The 17379-nt window shown below is 46.8% G+C and overlaps 1 protein-coding gene across 1 annotated transcript in view; it reads right to left on the reverse strand.

Annotated features, from left to right (window-relative positions):
* URB1 (URB1 ribosome biogenesis homolog) overlaps nt 1-17379 on the reverse strand; it is a 2274827-nt gene that overhangs the window by 213403 nt on the left and 2044045 nt on the right. The window contains exon 35 of the mRNA XM_069636341.1: nt 1270-1379. Coding sequence (XP_069492442.1) covers nt 1270-1379 — 110 coding nt within the window. The remainder of the gene's footprint in view (nt 1-1269; nt 1380-17379) is intronic.

Here is a 17379-nt window from a genome sequence, read left to right on the forward strand (position 1 = left end):
TAACGATGGCGTGACATTTTCACTAGTAAAACCAACATGAGAAGTGTTCTTATGTGGCCACAACAGCATATTATATTGGTGCAGTCAGAATGCACATGTATGAGCACAACCAGCATGAACATTATTTAAACTAGAATATATTGTAGGGAGGGAAAGCATCATGAAAATGCTCCTGTACACTGTTGCCGACTTGCATCTGTTGGATTCTTTCATGAGTTACCGTACAAACTGTGTAGCTCAATTTTTCAGAACGTGTGCTGTACAACGCACCATTTTAAGCCATTATTTTAAAAATGTTCAAGGGGAGGGCACCCTCGCTAAGCTCTGATGCTCCTGCATATTTGTGGGAAACTGTCATACCCCCTCGAATTAAACAACATTTTAAAATCACAAGTCGCTAGTGTCCATTAGTAATCTTATTTCTTATCATGGCTTAGAGGATCCAGGATATGCCCCACAAGACAGTAATTTGCTGTAATCTGTTCCGAACCATATGTCAGATGATGTTATTTCCTGTGATATCATCATCTTGCATATCATGTGGTGTAAGTTCCTTTGATGTCCTTTTTAAGCTAATTACTATTTTTGAAAATTCAAGAATCCTACAGATTTTTGGTCAAAGAAACTTGGCAAGTATGAGAATGCTCAGTCAAGTTACGTGAAGCATTCTCTATGGCTCTGCACCGCCTCCGCGTCCCAGTACTTATCTGATGTGCTCCCTTTTGGTCATCCCTAATATTCCTCGTTTCAGTATCTCCGAGACGCACAGATTAACAAAGGTATATGGAAGTAATGGTAAAAAGGTTATGTTCTAGGGGATATGGAGGGGTGTAGGGTGAGGGATGCCATACTGTGTTCTCATACAATGTTCTCCCTTGTCCCCACAGGGGAGGTCTCTTCCCATGAGACGCTCCCGCTTAGCACCTCCCCCAGGGCGACCATCGGGTAGGGGCCTCACCACCCTGGCCTCATGGGAAGGGGCTCCCACATGGGGAGAAGTGTCGACATCTCGGGATTCGTCACACTACCTATTGTCCAGCATGTAGAGCCTATGTATGTTTAGTGAGCAACTTTTCGTCTAGACTATCCAGCAGGGCTAGATTTAATTAGCTTACCTGTTAGCCAGGGGAGTCAACAAAATGTTGACAAACCGCTCTATTTTCCAATATAGACAAGAAAAGTAAATCTAGTATCCAACCTATTCATGATATGCAACAACAGATTCTGAAACCTACTGTTTTCCAACATATAAAATAGGATTAAATGTACCTCTTATCCAGAAGATGCAAAATCCAAGTTAAAAGACTGTGATCCCGTATGAGCTCAAAGGCAGCCTTTGTGACAGTAGCTGCTTTCTGCAGTATTTCAAAGATCTTTTCCTAAAAATATAAGACAGGAGTAAGTAATAAGGAACATAGGAGCCACTTGTAGAAAAAAGTGATACTAACCAATAGGCAACATAACCGATCATTTCTAAAGTGATTTAATAAATATGGTTTATAGTTCTATCCAGCATTTGGATCCTGCTTTTAGGGTATTGCACAGACACCCGAGATATCTATGGAATAAATAGCTAAGTGCTCCTCAAAATACACACTTGCCTCAAAACAAGTAAAAAAAGAAAATACAAAAACAAACACAAACAATCTGGACAGTTTTGAAATGTATGTAAAGTAGTTGTTAATTTCATTAGCTTATTTTCCTGCTAACAATTACTTTGTGGATTCCGAAGGCTAAGATTATGATAGAGTTCTGTGAGGCCCGAGAACTGCCTGGCTTGGTTACAAGGACAAATAAATACACCTATTATTAATTTTGCCAGATGAAGACTCTTGAATCTGCTTTTCCCCCAGTGACCGGACACTGTATGACTGCATTAAAAAGCATACATATGCCCTGTACAGCATTGGTCAGAGGTAATATCTTAGAAAGTGCACCATATCAACCTTTTGTCTACTAAGAACTTAGAAAATAATGACACGGGAACCTCACCCCTCCTCCTTCTCAATGCCCTTCAGTGGGAAATGGTTCAGAACCCGGTTTAGGAAAATGGGAACAAGCACAGCAGGTTCTTTTGTACTAGTTACCCTTATACACTGCTTTTCCAAAAGTAGAGCTTTCAGTGGCAATAGGAAATCAACTTGTAACATTTGCCTAAACCATTCTCTGGGCGGACCACTTGAAAAAGTCCCTTATGTCCACCCAATTCCTTGCTTTAGCAGACCCCACCAAGAAAGGTGTCTATTTAGGCATAAACAAAGTGTATGGATTTGGTGTTCCTTTTATGCACGAGGAAGATGGAACTGACTAACATTAAAGGGCCTATTGATGCCACACAGAGCTGGAAGAGGGCAAAATAGTACGTCTTCAAATTATTTTCATACGTGGATAGAGTGGCACCGTGTGGTAAAATACTGTACAGAAACCGCTGTTGGAATTCACCATCTCTGGCCAACATATTTCGCTACAGCTGAAGTTCAAACCAATTCTAGTGCCCTACCAAACCCCAATGAGTAGATTTGCTAGCTTGAATGAGTACAACTGCAGCAGACTAGCTGGGATGGGTAGGGAGAGCAGGGGTTGAGTACACTTGAGAGGGAGAAGTGGGGTTGAGTGGAGCGATCAGCGACTTGTTCTTTGAAGAGCAGGGTATTCAGGTCCTTCCTAAAGTTCTGTATGGATGGGCCAGTTCTATCTCCGCCAGTTACTTGTTCCGGAGACATGGAGCATAGCAGGAAAAGGCTGGTTTCTTTTTTTTCCTTTTGCAGTTATTTTCTTCCAGTCTGGTGATGTCATGGCATCTGGTAGTCTGCTGGTGTTTGGCATGATTATGTGCAGTACCCTTTGAGAGACTAGAGCCACCTTGTCCTCCTGGCAATAGGTAACCCAACCTTTGGTATACGTCTGTACTACACAGGTTGGTAGTGTGGCTGAGCAGCCAGGCATATCTCAAGAGAAGTCAATGTAAGCAGTAGGGCTACACAGAGATTCACAATGACAAGTATTCAAATAAACTCTTACACTCAAGGTTTATTGATTAAACAGTTATTAATTTATTTAACAGTCAGTTATATAAGCCTTCATCAGAAGGGAGCAAAACATGTAACACTTCAAAATATACTTCAAAACACACTTATGATATGATATGGCATTTATAACGCGCCTATACACAAGTGTTTCAAGGTGCGACGAGGCGAGGGAGGGGAAGACAGTGGAAGACGGACAACGATCCTACTAGGCCAGGTGTCATTCAGATCATGCAAGTGCGAGGGTAGGGAGAAAGGGAAGAAGTGCCAGGGGAAGGGAAAGGGGAAAAGTGCAGTACATGGGAAAGAAGAATAAATACGATAAATAACGGGCTGAAGGTGGCAAGTGCAAGGTAAGAGCAGACATAAGTGCTGGTAAGGGACTGATGGGATACAGAACCAGTCCCCAAGGGCAGGGGGTTGCCAGGGAGGCAGGGCAGGTGAGCAAACGGCGGGACCTGGCCACAAGATCAGAAAGGGTGGCCAGGTAACCAGTGCCGAATCGGCAGGGAATATCAGCAGGGGAGAGAGGCAGAGAAAGCAGAAGCAAAGAGGAAGGTTTTGAGGTTCTTCCGGAACCAGAGATGGTTCTCCTCAAGTTTCAGGGAGGCAGGACGGCTGTTCCAGAGGGAGGCCCCAGCCGAGGAGAGAGATTGACCACCAACTCGTTGCTTGGAGAAGCGGCTGACCCTGAGGGAGTTGGAGGCAGATGAGCGAGGAGCCCGTGAAGGAAGGTATTTAGGAAGAGAGAGTTGAAGGTAATGCGGTCCCAGGCCCCAGAAGGCCTTGTGGATAATGCAGAGGGTTTTGTACGTAATCCTTGCAGCCGCTGCAGAGATTTCAGTCCTGGAGAGATACAATCCCTGGGCTTGAGGCCAAGGACAAGTCTCGCAGTCCTGTTTTGAATAAGTTGCACAGGGCGGAGAGTAGAGGCAGGCAGATTTAGATAGAGGCTGTTGCAATAGTCCAGCTTAGAGAGAACCAGAGCTCAGGAGACGGTGAGCCTCTGGGGGAAGGAGAGGAGAGGAAGAATACCTCTGAGGAGGTGCAGCTGGTAGTGTGACTTCTTAGAGACATCAGAGATGTGAGGAGAGAAGGAGAGTGTGCAGTCGAAAATGACCCTGAGGTTTTTAGCCTTGCAGGTGGGAGCAGGAAGAGGGCCAAGGTAGGCCGGCCAGAGAGCTGAAGGGAAGGAGGGAGAGGGGGTGCCGATGAGTAGAATCTCGGTCTTACTGGCATTAAGGCAGAGGTCGTTGGCAGCACAACACTCCTGGATAGCAGACAGTCAGAGATGAGGAGAGGAGGGGGCCGAGAGTAGCCTGAAAATGAGCTGGGTATCATCCGCATACCACTGAAAATTGGTGACAGAGCAGCGATGCAGTGGGCAAAGAGTGCCAGGTATTGGTTGAACAGCCAAGGGGGGAGGTTAGAACCCTGGGGGACGCCACAGGTAGAGAAAAAGATATCTGAGAGGAAGGACCCAAGTTGGACATGGGAGGGTCGGTCGGAGAGGAAAGAAGTCAGCCACGCCAGACCCTGTCCAGTGATACCCAGGTTATCACAGAGACGGTTGAGCAGGATGGCGTGGTTGACAGTGTCAAAGGCAGAAGAGAGATCAAGCAAGATAAGGACACATGGGGTGTTGGAGTCAAGGTTAGAGAAAAGGTCTTCACGGATGTTCAGGAGAGCAGTTTCTGTGCTTCTGGCAGCCCTGAAGCCAGACTGATGGTCATGAAGACAACCAACAGATTCGGTGTGGAGATTAAGATGGGAGATGGCTAGTTTCTCCAGGAGCTTGCCCAGGAAGGGAGTGATGGAGATTGGGCGATAGTTAGCCGGGCAGGAGGGGTCAGCAGAGGGTTCCTTAAGAAGAGGGAGCACAAGGGAGTGCTTCTGAGGGGATGGGAAGACTCCAGTGGCGAAAGAGTGATTACAGAAATCAGCCAGGGCAGGAGCCAGGGAGTCGATGTGGTCCTTGATAGTTTTGGAGGAACAGGGGTGAACCTGTTTTGACGAGACTTTCATAGATCGGACTTGTCGAGAAACCTTGTCTGCAGAAAAAAGAGGATAGGAAGAGAGGGAGGGAAGGGGGTGGCAGCAGATGGGCCAGAGGAAGAGCAGGGGATAGAGGGAGGGAGTTGACAGGAGGAGAGTGAGGACAGGATGTTCTGAGTTTTGGAAGTGAAGTGAGAAGCCAGTGCCGTGCAGAGGGCCTGGGAGGGGACAGGAGAGGTAGAGACTGCAGCAGGGTTGGCCAGTTCCTTGCAGATTTTAAAGAGTTCAGCCGAGTTGTTAGATGCCGCAGAGATCCGGGCTTGGATATGGGCTCTCTTCTTGGTGAGGGCGGAGAGCCGGTACTGCCGTTGCAGCAGGCGGCAGGCCAGTTTGTCAGAGGATGAACATGAAGCATGCCATTTCCTCTTGGCCACCCTGCACTTGCGTTTCAGGGTGACGAGATCAGAGTTATACCAGGAGTTACACTTGGCGTTGGGCTTCAGGCGGATTCTCATGACAGGGGCAAGGATATCAAGAGTATCAGATATAGCATAGTGGAGCATGGAGAGGGCTGTGTCAGGGTGGGAGTCAGCCAAAGGGGGGGGGGTGAGAAGGTGGCGGCGAAAGCCTCAACAGACACGCGCCTCATGGGTCGGATGACCGCGAAGGTGGGTGGCAGTGATGAAGGTGGCTTAGCTTGAGGGGTAGGGAGGGTGAGGTGGGAGGATAGGAGAAAGTGATCACTCCAGGAGAGAGGAGTGGAGAGGGGGACAGAGAGGGGAAGGTCAGAGGAGATCAGAGCATCAAGAGTGTGCCCTGCAGAATGAGTCGGGCCGGAGGGGAGAATGGTTAATGAAAGAGTCACAGAGGTCAAGAAAGTGTCCAGAGGGGGGACAGGAGGCATCCAAGTGGATGTTGAAGTCTCCAAGAAGGAGGAGTTGAGTGGTTGAGACCAAGAGAGAGGAGGAGAGGTCCGCCCACTCGGAGAGGAAGGGGGAAATCTGACCAGGTGGTCGAAAGATAGTAGCCACGGTAAGGGAATGGCTAGGAGAGAGACAGAGAGCCGGCAGACAAGGCATTCAAAAGAGGAGTAGGTCTGCGTAGGAGTGACAGAGGCAGGAATCCACTCAGGGAAGATGAGGGCAACACCCCCATCAGAGCGGTTGGGCCTGGGCACAGAGAGGATCTTGTAGCCGTCAGGTAGAAGCATGTCAAAGCCGGTGACAGAGCTGGTCGTGAACCAGGTCTCAGCGAGACAGAGGACATCGAGGTCAAGTTCTTCGAGAAGGCGGCAGATGTCAGAGGAATGTTTGACAGCAGAACGAGAGTTGAGAGTGGCAATGTGGAGAAGGTTGCCATCCTTGAAGGACTTCCGGGGAGGGGTAGAGATCAGAGGTATGCCCTGCAGAGGTGTAGAAGGGGGAAGAGAGGGAGGGAGAAGGCAAGGTAGCCGAGGAAAGGGGAGGGGGACAGCAGGAGAAGAAAGGAAGTTGATGAGGCATGGGAAGCGTCTATCAAAGAGGTGAAGGTTGGCCTGATGGCCTTGGACCAGGACGGTCCCATTAGAGTAAACATTAATGATGAACTTGGAGGAGTGGAAGGAGGCCAAGAGGACATCCCAACGGGTGCCACCATTAATGGGAGAAGAGGAGAAAGGAGCGAGCACAGAGACCATATGAAGGGTCCATAGGTCCATAGGTCAGGTGAAGGCACAACAAAGAAGATGTCGGTGAGAGTTTCCTTGGAGGCGGCACTGGTGTAGGTGTCAGCGATAGGGAGGCCTGGAATGGAGACCAGGATGTCCTTTTTAAACTTTTTCCTACCAGATTTAGTGAGGAGAGCAGGATAGTCAATAGAGAAGCAATTAGAGAAGATAGGAGAGATATAGAGCACCATAGAGTAGGGAGAGGAGAGGCAGGGAGGGGAAGACACAGGAGAGAGCAGGCGGCAATCGAGTAGCACAGGAAGACAGACCCTCAGGGTTAAAGAGCTCCAATGCTCAAAATAACCGGGGGGAGGCCACCCAAGTATGAGAATCCCAAAAGGGGAGAAAAGGCCTAGTTTCACAGTTCAATTTTAAATACAGGTACAGTGCGTATTAAAACAACCTTAGAGAGACCACCTAAGTATGATAATCTCAAAAGGGAGGAAAAGGCCTAGTTTCACAGCGCAACTTCAAATACAGGTACAATGCGTATTTAAACAACTATAGAGAGACCACCTAAGTATGAGAATCCTAAAAGGGGAGAAAAGGCCTAGTTTCACAGCGCAATTTTTTTTTTTTTACAGGTACAGTGCGTATTAAACCAAAAAGGGGGGAAAGGCACAGACAGGTTAATGAGTCTGAGCAAGGGTAGACAGGGGGGCAAGTGGGACAAATCAACTGATACTGGCAGGCAACAGGCGTCCCCTGCGGACACCTGCAGACACAACAGGAGCCGCAGTCGTGGGAGCCGCCCTTTGCCTAAGGGGCCCTTAGCCGTGGGGGCTGCCGGGCAGAGGCCTGCCCAGGAGGGTCAGTATAAGACACGAGTGCACCCAAGGGGAGGGGAGGGGGGGTGGGTGGGCAGGGGGGCGGGAGGGAGGAGGGGAACCAGGAAGAGGCTGCAAGGGGAGGAGGGAGGGGGGAAAGAACAACGCGCTCGGAGCGCAAACAATTTAAAACAAAAACAGAAAATACAGGTCAACTCACAAGAGGCCCCACGGACCGGCTGGGGTCCAAAAGCAGCAGCTGGACTGCAGGCGAGCTGCTCTCACCCGCTACGTTCCAAAAAGAGGCGAGCGGGGAGAGCAGACGTCGGGCAGTCTGATGGCACACCTGCAGGCACCAATCAGAGGGGGGGGGGTGGGCGGTTTAGGGAGTCGGGAGGGAGGAGGGGAACCAGGAAGAGGCTGCAAGGGGACAGGGGAGGGGGGAAAGAACAACACGCTCGGAGCGCAAACAATTTAAAACAAAAACAGAAAATACAGGCCAACTCACAAGAGGCCCCACGGACCGGCTGGGGTCCAAAAGCAGCAGCTGGACTGCCGGCGAGCTACTCTCACCCGCTACTCTTAGTTTCTCTAATCAGATGATACCCATTGGGGATGACACAGACACCTCCTACACCCTCAGGTGACTAAAAAGCTAGGACACTATGGACATTGATTTATCACTGGAACACTTAGATCAATACTGAGTTTGGTGCAAAGGTTAGATTGGGGAAAACAAAGGTTAACAAATAATTCATAAACTGGTAAGTACTTTTGGAACCCTCCAATGCAAAGTAAATGTAACCCTTTCCTGGGGCAAAGGTAAAGGCACAGAGTCAGAGGTCAAAAGAGTCTCTCAGGGAGCCAGGACAGCCAATGTTAGTTGAGCAAAGTCTAGGGGAGCTGAAGATCTTCTTGGCAGGTAAGTAAAAAGTCTTGCACAATGTTTGTAGAAACGTTGTAGAAATAAAATCAATTGAAGGGCCACAAGCTGGGAGGCTTGTGAGGTGCAAAGCGGAAAGCAACTCTGCAAGGTTAACCAAGACAAGTCTCAACTGAGAACAAGTCAGGCTTCACCACAAGATGTAAGTCCTCTTAAACTGTACAGTACCTTTGGTTAGAAGAAATGATTCCAGCTGGCTTCTGTTCCTGTACAGCTCTGAAGATCCTGATGTTCTTGGGCCTCAGTCGTGGGGACAAGAGGGAGGACGTCTGGGGACTCCTGCACTGCAATGGGAAGGTCGGCGGCAGCAATGGGCAAACTTCAATTCAGCGGCACATCGTGGTTTCAGCTCCTCGCGTCTATAGCAAATAGCAGCACTGCGGTCTCACGGATACCACTCTGGACTTTCCTTGCATCTGAGGTCCAGCACTCTGTTGAGGTGGCTGAGGCTTGGTCAGTCCTGTTTCAAAGGAGTCCGGGGGGATCTTCCTGAACAACGGGTCCATCTTAAAAGCGATGCACTTGGTTTGGTGTTCCTCTCCTTGGCACTTCAGTTCCAGCAGCAGTGGAAGTACAGCCAGCTCCGAGAGGATGTCCAAACGAGTTCACTTTGGGGTTGATTGGTCCCACCAACCCAACGGGAGAAGTCGTCCTTGCAGGGCTTCTCTAGTCAAAACGAAATTGGAGCTTAGGCACAGCAGAAGGGCTTCACCAGGCGAACCGACGGTCCAAGAGTTGCAGCAGGTGTGTCTTCCAAGTTCTTCTTTGGATTCCTTCGTCCAGTGGTCGACTCTGCCTTCCAAGCCAAAAAGCCTCGCCTTTTATGCAGGTATCTCCCATCCATTCCAACCTAGCTGTCAATCGCACATCAGGGTGGCTGTCCTCCAAGGGCAGCCAGCCGGCCAATCACCTTTGGGTGCATTCCTGTAACCAAGGGGATTAAGCACAGGGAGTTTCTGGTACGTCCCTCACTTCCTGCCCCAGCCAGACATACTGGAGCCAGAGGCGGGCTTCACTCATGAATCCCGCCAAAGACAAAACAAACAAAGGGACCAAACCTGGTTTGGCACGCAGAGTAAATCTCAAGAAGGACCTTTCCAACAAGAAATGGCGAAAAAAGAAGACTGCTGCCATTTTGACAAAATAGGCACCCATGGATGTCTTAGTGCAGCTGCAATTTGAGCCTGTGGTAAAAACACACAATGGTAGTAAAATGTAAACAACTGCCACTAGCCATTAATTGAAGAAAAGGTCACATACAAAGGTTACATGAGAAACTAGGCAAAGGGGATTCTAAGTAACCCCTTCAGCACCCTATGGTAAGATGGTGTGTGCTGGGTCTAGAAAGTTACAAAATGTAAGTAAAGTCAATTTCACTTCACTGCTCTTGGAAACAGTAGTTTCACCAAGAGAATGTATATAAACCTTTGGGAAATCTAAGAGACTTCCCTGTGCCACTGCAATGAAGGTGCTGTGTGACAATGTAAAGATGAAGCCTATGGAGTTTGTCAGAATCTAAAGTCAAAAGAGAAAGAGTATAAATCACAGAAAAAATACATCAGAGAGTGGGAAAGAGGTCTCGCTCTAAACAGGTTAGAAATTAAAAAGTCCTTAAGTCCAGCAAAAGAGCTAGGGGTTTCTAAGGTAGAGAGGAATTAGCAAATTACTGAGAATTCTCCCTAACACTTGTCCCCCCAGACTAAGGGACAGGATTTAATCCACTCCTGGATTAATCTCCTCCAGTCGGTCATACTTTCTGGAGAGACTAACGGCATTTTGGCGATTACAAACTGACCTGTGTTCTTTGGTGAAATCAAACCCCTGAAGGCTGATTGACCATTTTAACAAAACAATTTAGGATTCTCTCCCTTCATCGGCATTAACCATCTCAAGTGTTGGTGGACTGTTTGAATTCCAAAAGTAGATCCATACAAGTATGGTCTAGACTTCTCCAAAGACCACACAATGGCAAAACATTCACGTTCTACGGTTGCCCGCCTTGTTTCTCAGTCCTTCAGTTTCCTACTGATAAAGCAGATGGGATGTTCCCTGCCTTTCTCATCCATCTGACTCAGAACTGCACCTATCTCTGTATTGGAAGCATCTGTTTGTAAAATAAAGGATTGGTTGTAGTCAGGAGCTCTCAAGACTGGAGCTTGACAAAGGGCTTTCTTAAGTCCTTCAAATGCTTTAGTGCACTCCTAATTCCGCCTGACCTTCTTGGGGAATTTGGGTGAGGAGATCACATTCAAGGGAGAAGCTATGGTCCCATAGTTCTCAATGAAGTTTCTATAGTTTTTTTTATTTTTTTTTATTGTACAACTACAGTTTTGACAAAAAGAAAAAACTTTTGTTTCAAGACCTTGACACATCATTTCTTTGCAATAGACACAATAGTCTTCCGGCATCTTTATGTGCTACTGAGATTTCATTTTAGAGTGTCTTTATAGTCCAAAGGAAACTTCAGAAGCATAGTTAGGTAATTTACAATGGCCATACATGTTTGTTGTTTTGTCCAGAGGAAATCATGACCCACCATGTCGCCATGTTCTCATCCAAGGGGGCAAATTCGCCTAAATAGGCAGTGCGCTGGTCGCATATTGCTGGACAATTTAGGATTAAATGTTTCAGTGATTCTACAGCAGCAGCACAAAAGCGACAAATTATTATTTATATTGGGGTGTTTCCTTTGATATAGGATTTCCTTCGATTTCAAGGTGTTTAGCCGGAAGCGTAGGAATTGCTCACAATAGAAACAAGTATAACATTGTGACAGATATTTGGCTTGGCAGTTGAGTTTTTTTTTTAGCATTACCTAGCCATTGAGAAGTTGGAATTGCTGAACGTTTTTCAACATTAACGATCGACGACCATGCATCAAATTTTCTTTTGGCAAGTTTGGGACGAGAAAATAAATCGAAGTTATTGATTTCTGCAGCCACGATCCACTCTTGCACTTTATTGAGCCATTGGTCTAACAGTCGGCTGGTCTGTGAGTCGTCAATAGAAGTAAATATTTTATAGGCTGGTGCCCCACTCACCTCTTTTATTTTCCGCCATAGCAAGATGGACTTCCATATCATATGGGTGAAAAGGGAATTCAATGATAATTCATGGCGTATCAAGATGATTGACGCACAGTCCGGAAGATTCAAAACTCGTCTCCAGAAAAGCCCCTCTAATTGGTTCCATTTTTGCTCACTGATGTTCCAACCGGCTTCTGCGCCGAATGTTAAGATAGGAACTACCTTATGAAGGTAGAACGTTAGAACCGCAGTTAGCGAACATTTTCCAAAGGTATTATTGAGCTTTGCCGTTTGGATCGCCAATCATGCTGCTTTCAGTTTTAGGACGCTTAGCCACTGCTCTTCACAAATTGAATTGTTAAACTGGACACCCAGATAACGGATTGAATAAGTTGTGGATAATCGCTGTCCTCCAATGGCCCAATTAAATGCACAATCTTTTTTGCTAGTTTTTGTACCTATTGATAGGATTTTCGTTTTGTCTGGATTGATTACCAGCTCATTAATGGTTAGGTAATAAAAAACACAATTTAAGAGCCGTTGTAGGCCGATCTGAGTTTTATCAATCAATATCAGATCATCTGCGTATGCAATATAGCGTACAGAGGACAGATTTAATCTTGGGGGAAAACAGTGTGCCTGCTCAAGATGATTCGGGAGATCTGCGAGAAATAGTTTGAACAGGTCGGCGGCAAGCAGACAACCTTGCTTCACTCCCCTTGTCGTGGGGATACTGTCTAAGTCCCCGTTGTTATTAAGGCGAACGCGAAATGAAGTGTTCGTGTGGAGAGCCATTATTGGGATAAGGATACCTTCAGGGCAATTCCAATTAATTAATTTTTTCCAGAGCATTTAGCGATTAATGCCATCAAACGCTTGCTTCATGTCAATGAAGGCTAGATGTAGTTTGGATTTTTGTTTTAGGGCGTCTAGTTTCAGGGCTGTTAATATAGAGAGATTTATGTCTACTCCTGTGCCCTTTGAAAACCCTGTTTGACGTACATCAGGAATTCCTGCTTTTTTAGCCCAGGATGCCAGTTTCACTCGCAAATTGGATCCGAATAGTTTACCGATACAGTCTAAGAGAGCAATGGGCCTATAGTTTTCGGGAGCCTCCCAACTGCCCTTCTTATGAACCGGGATCACAATTGCAGTAAGCCAGGACTCAGGCACTCTTTGTGCACTTGCGATGTTTTGAAAAAGGCGCTCAATAAAAGGGGCCCAGATTTGTGGATTTTTTTTTAGCATCACATTGCTAATCATATCTGGCCCAGCAGCGCGCAAGTTTTTGAGTGTCTTAATAGCATCCACAATTTCAGTTTGTGACATTTGAACATCCCACGGCACTAGTTTAGCTTCAAGAGCGAACATCGGCACCATAGACTGGTTATTAAAGACTGCTGTGAAGTGCTTGCACCAACTGTCACCAGTGATCGTATTTTGTGTTAGGTTTGTACTTATTGACGGCCCCATATTCAAGATTTTCCAAGTGTCTCGTGTGTTCTTGGTGACCAACAACTTCATCATGAGTTCAGCGTGGTCTTGCTCGACGATGAGTTTCTGGGATCTAGTGCAGTTTCTATAGGTTGCTCTTCTTGTTTTGACTTCATTACGTATAATTGTCCACAAGACATTTTTTTGTTTTTTTAAACTGCGGATGTCACTTCTTAACTCTTTTTTTTTGGCATCCATCACTTTGCTAAACCAATGATTATGAATTGTAGGTTGACTAGGTACCGCGTTGTTTGTTGTTTTATGCATTGCTTACAGTGGCATGTAGTCGACCCCACTTGGCAGGTTTATCAGGTTTTCCGTTAAGGCGCATATCTTCTTGATGCTCAATCTTAGGCGTTTGCCACTTGGATGTGCCTCGACTTGCACCGGATATCAGAGTACAGATTTGGGCCCTGGCATAGGCAATCTAGTTTTAGTATCCTATGATCGCTCTTTGTTGAGCTTATGGACTGCAGAGAGCTCATCTTTTCTTCAAGATTCCTGGACACCCAGAAGTAATCAATAATACTGTGCAAAGATTTACGATGCCATGTCGGTTGAGCCGGCATATCACCTCTCACTCTACCATTCAACATCACACAGTTATGCGTCTCCATTAGAGTGGACCAACGTTGTTCCTTCGCACCTAGATCCTCATGTACGAGATGGCTGTAGATGTTAGACTGAGGATCACACTTGAACCAAGACCCATTTAAGTCTCCACGGCAGATGATTGTCAGGTTATGATATTTCATCAGTGCGTCATCCATTAGGCCACTGATCGCAGAGATGTAGTCCGCTTCTTGTATTTCCGCTGGGTTCCAATAACAATTTATCAGTAGCAGGGAATAAGAGACGTTTGGATTTTCAGTCTGAGAGTGCATTATAGAGGCTTGAATATATGGGTTTGGATTGACACAACTTGGGATAGACCAATTTTGTGACAGTCATATCATGGTCAATAGTCCTGCACTCGGGCGCCCTCGTTTGTTTTTAATGGCCGGGTTGATCATTGTGACAAATCCATCTCTCATTGGTGCATCGATCAACCAGGTCTCTTGCAAGCAAATAGCAAAGACATCATATAAGGGGACCTCGAACTCCTGAAGCAGATGATGGTACCCTCCTGTGTTCCACGATATGATGGAAGAGGTGACGTCTGGTAGCATAGTCATGGCTAATCCTGGTTCCGATTTCTCTGGAGACTAGCTTTTTTTTCTATAGTAACCAGTGAGTCCTAAAAAGGCTCTCACTTGGGTTTGAGTAGGAGGGTTGACCCAGTCTTGTACAGTTTGCACCTTGCTAGGCAATTGCCTTATTTCACCTCCTCCAACCTCATGTCCAAGATAGGCCACTTTACTCTGACCAATTTGACACTGGCTTGCCTTTATGGTCAGATGGGCCTGCTCAAGAGCCTGCAATACATATCCTAAGTGGTTAATATGCTCTTCCCAAGCAGGGCTGAACACTGCAATGTCATCCAAGTATGCCATGCAGAAGTCCTCAATCCCATTCAGAACATGATTTACCATCCTTTGGAATGTAGCAGGTGCGTTCTTTAGTCAAAAAGGCATGACCTTAAAGTGGTAGAGGCTTCCACGGGGTGGAAAATGCAGGTTTCTCCTTGGCATGCTCCGTCAGAGTTATTTGCCAATATCCTGAGGTTAGGTCAAAGGTACTTGGCTGAACCAAGTTTATCCACCAGTTCATCTGTCCTAGGTAAAGGATGGGCATCAGTTGTGTTGACTGCATTAAGAGCTCTATAGACCACACATAATCTCAACTCCTTGAATCCTGCCTTTGGCACGAGTACAACAGGACTAGCCCATGGACTTGTAGATGGATCGATGACCCCGATTCAAGCATCTTTGACCTTTATGTGGGTTCTTACATGGTCTGACATACTGTAACCCCTGCTTTTGACAAGGAGACAGTCACCAGTGAGGATATCATGCTGGACGCAAGGGGTCAACCCTGGTGTCAGTGAAAACAGGGAGGCAAACTGATTTAACAGAGCTTTGCACTCCTCCTGTTTAAGAGTCAGATCAGAAGAGAGATAAACTCGTTCTATTTTTCCATTTAAAGGCTGTCCCTTGAGAAGGTCAGATAGAGGTTCACTCTCCTCTTCCTCTTGATCAGAGGCTAAGAGCAAACTTCCTAGTTCTGGTCTGGATACATATGCCTTTAGGCGGTTGGTGTGATAGACCCTGGGGGCCTCCTTGGGATTGTCCAAGTCCACCAAATAATTGACCCCTCCATGTTTGCCCACAACCTTGAAGGGTCCAATCCCTTTGTATTGTAAGGCCCTCTGTCTTGTAGGTACTAAATCACGTTGGCCTTCTGCTCATGCTAATGTTTAACCAGAACCTGACCTGCTTTCAAGTTATCAGAAGCTTCTGTCATCATGTGTGTCATTCTCCTTCAGAGACCTAACACATAGTCAGTGACTCTCACTGGCTTGTGGGAAGGCGCACTCTCCAACCCTTCCTTGATTAGGGACAATGGACCTCTAGCCGGATGACCATAGAGGAGCTCAAAGGGGCTGAAGCCCACCCCTTACTGGGGGACTTCTCTATAAGCAAAGAGAAGGTATGACAGTAGAAGGTCCCACTTTCTTCTAAGGGATTCTTCTAAAACACCTATCATGCTCTTCATAGTTCTATTGAACCTCTCTACCAACCCATTGGTTTGGGTATGGTAGGCTGTTGAGAACTTGTAGGTCACTCTACAGTTTTTCCACATGGCTTGCATGTGGTGGGACATAAAACTGGTCCCGCTGTCTGAGTTAACATCCTTAGGAAAACCTACCAGGGCCTTAGCCACTGCCTGAACAGTAACAGTTCTCATAGGTATTGCTTCAGGATACCTGGTAGCATGGTCTACCACAAACAATATAAATCAGTTGGCTGAAGATGTGGGAGGGTCTAGGGGACCAACAATGTCAATCCGTACCCTCTCAAAAGGAACTCCCACCACTGTGAGAGTCGCCAAGGGTGCCACGTTATTGGCTCCACTCTTGCCAGATGTCCGACAGGTGTGACAGCTTCTACAGTATTTATCTACGTCAGACCCCATCTTAGGTCAGTAGACATATAGAGAAATCCTTTCCTTGGTCTTCTTAAAACATAAGTGACCAGCCAAAGGAATCTCATGGGCTAACTGTAGAAACTGGGGTCTCACCTCCTGAGGCACTACAAGTCTTCTGTAGTCCCCTGGGGTAGACTCTATAGGCTCACTGTAAAGGAGGACATCCTCCCAGTAAAGCCTGTGCTTCCCTGGCTCTTGCTTTTCCAGCTGGTAAGCTGCATGTTGGCAAAGTGCTTCAAGAGTAGGACACTCTTTGACCTCTGTTGAAGTCTGCCCTACAGGGGCCACCTTCTGCAAGCAAAGTCTGCAGCTCAGGATGGGCTTTAGGATCCAGATCTCCAACAGGGGGAAGGGCTTCTTCCAGCTGTATTTCACCAGTAGCTGGTTCACCATCCTCTGGTTGGTCATCCCACTCAGACTCAGATGGTGGAAGGGTCACAGGTGTGACCTTGGACTGTCCTCTCAGGTGTGTCCTTGCCCTGTGTACAGGTGTGATACTTCTCTCCTTTCCTGAGGCCTTGGGGTTCCCCTTTGTCTCTTTCTTTGTCCTGGAATTGGAAGGGTGTCCTTCCTGTGGACTGGGAGTTATAGGTACCTCTGTAACTACCCATTGAGAGTCATCCAAAGTTGCCTCTCTGGACAGTTTAGTCTGCTCCTGCTTCCTTTTACTGGGAGGCCTATGGGTGCTTGATACAACTCCAAGAGCTTTCAAGTCATTCCCCAACAGGACTCTCCCAGGCACCTCATTTTGTACACTGACAGGTATTCTTACAGTCATGATGTTGCACTGGATGAGAACTGGTAGTATCAGAACCATCTGGACAGGGCCTTCAGCAAGCTTAGTGGGACCTTTGTGTGCCTTAGCAACATCCTCAGGTTTGATAAAGGTGTCATCCAACACTGTAATGCTGGCCCCAGTCTCTATAATGGCAGGGGTTTCCTGACCATTCACAAGTACACTGTACTTATAATATTCTTTGGTGTTATCTGGATTAGAGTTATACACATCTACATTATGCTGTTCCCACACTCCCAGGGACACTAAAGAAACACTGGCCGAGACTCCAATGGGGTCTTCAGCCAATAGATGAAGGTTTCCACTTGCCAGATGTACTTCTCCCTCGGGGATGAAGGTTAAGAAGGCAGTGTGGACCTCTGAAGGTTTTACATCTGGAATCCCCTTTTACATGGTCAGTTGACCCACAAGCCTAACATTTACAAAATGTTTTGTGAAATAGGGGCTTCTGCTGACCCCACCCTCAGGTGTAGCACCATACGTTTCACTAGACAAACCTGGTTTCCCATATGGTTTACCCTTCTTATGTTTGTGGCCTTC

The sequence above is a fragment of the Ambystoma mexicanum genome, chromosome 7p (genome assembly GCF_040938575.1).
Source record: "Ambystoma mexicanum isolate Mex_15411 chromosome 7p, UKY_AmexF1_1, whole genome shotgun sequence".
Classification (NCBI taxonomy): domain Eukaryota; kingdom Metazoa; phylum Chordata; class Amphibia; order Caudata; family Ambystomatidae; genus Ambystoma; species Ambystoma mexicanum.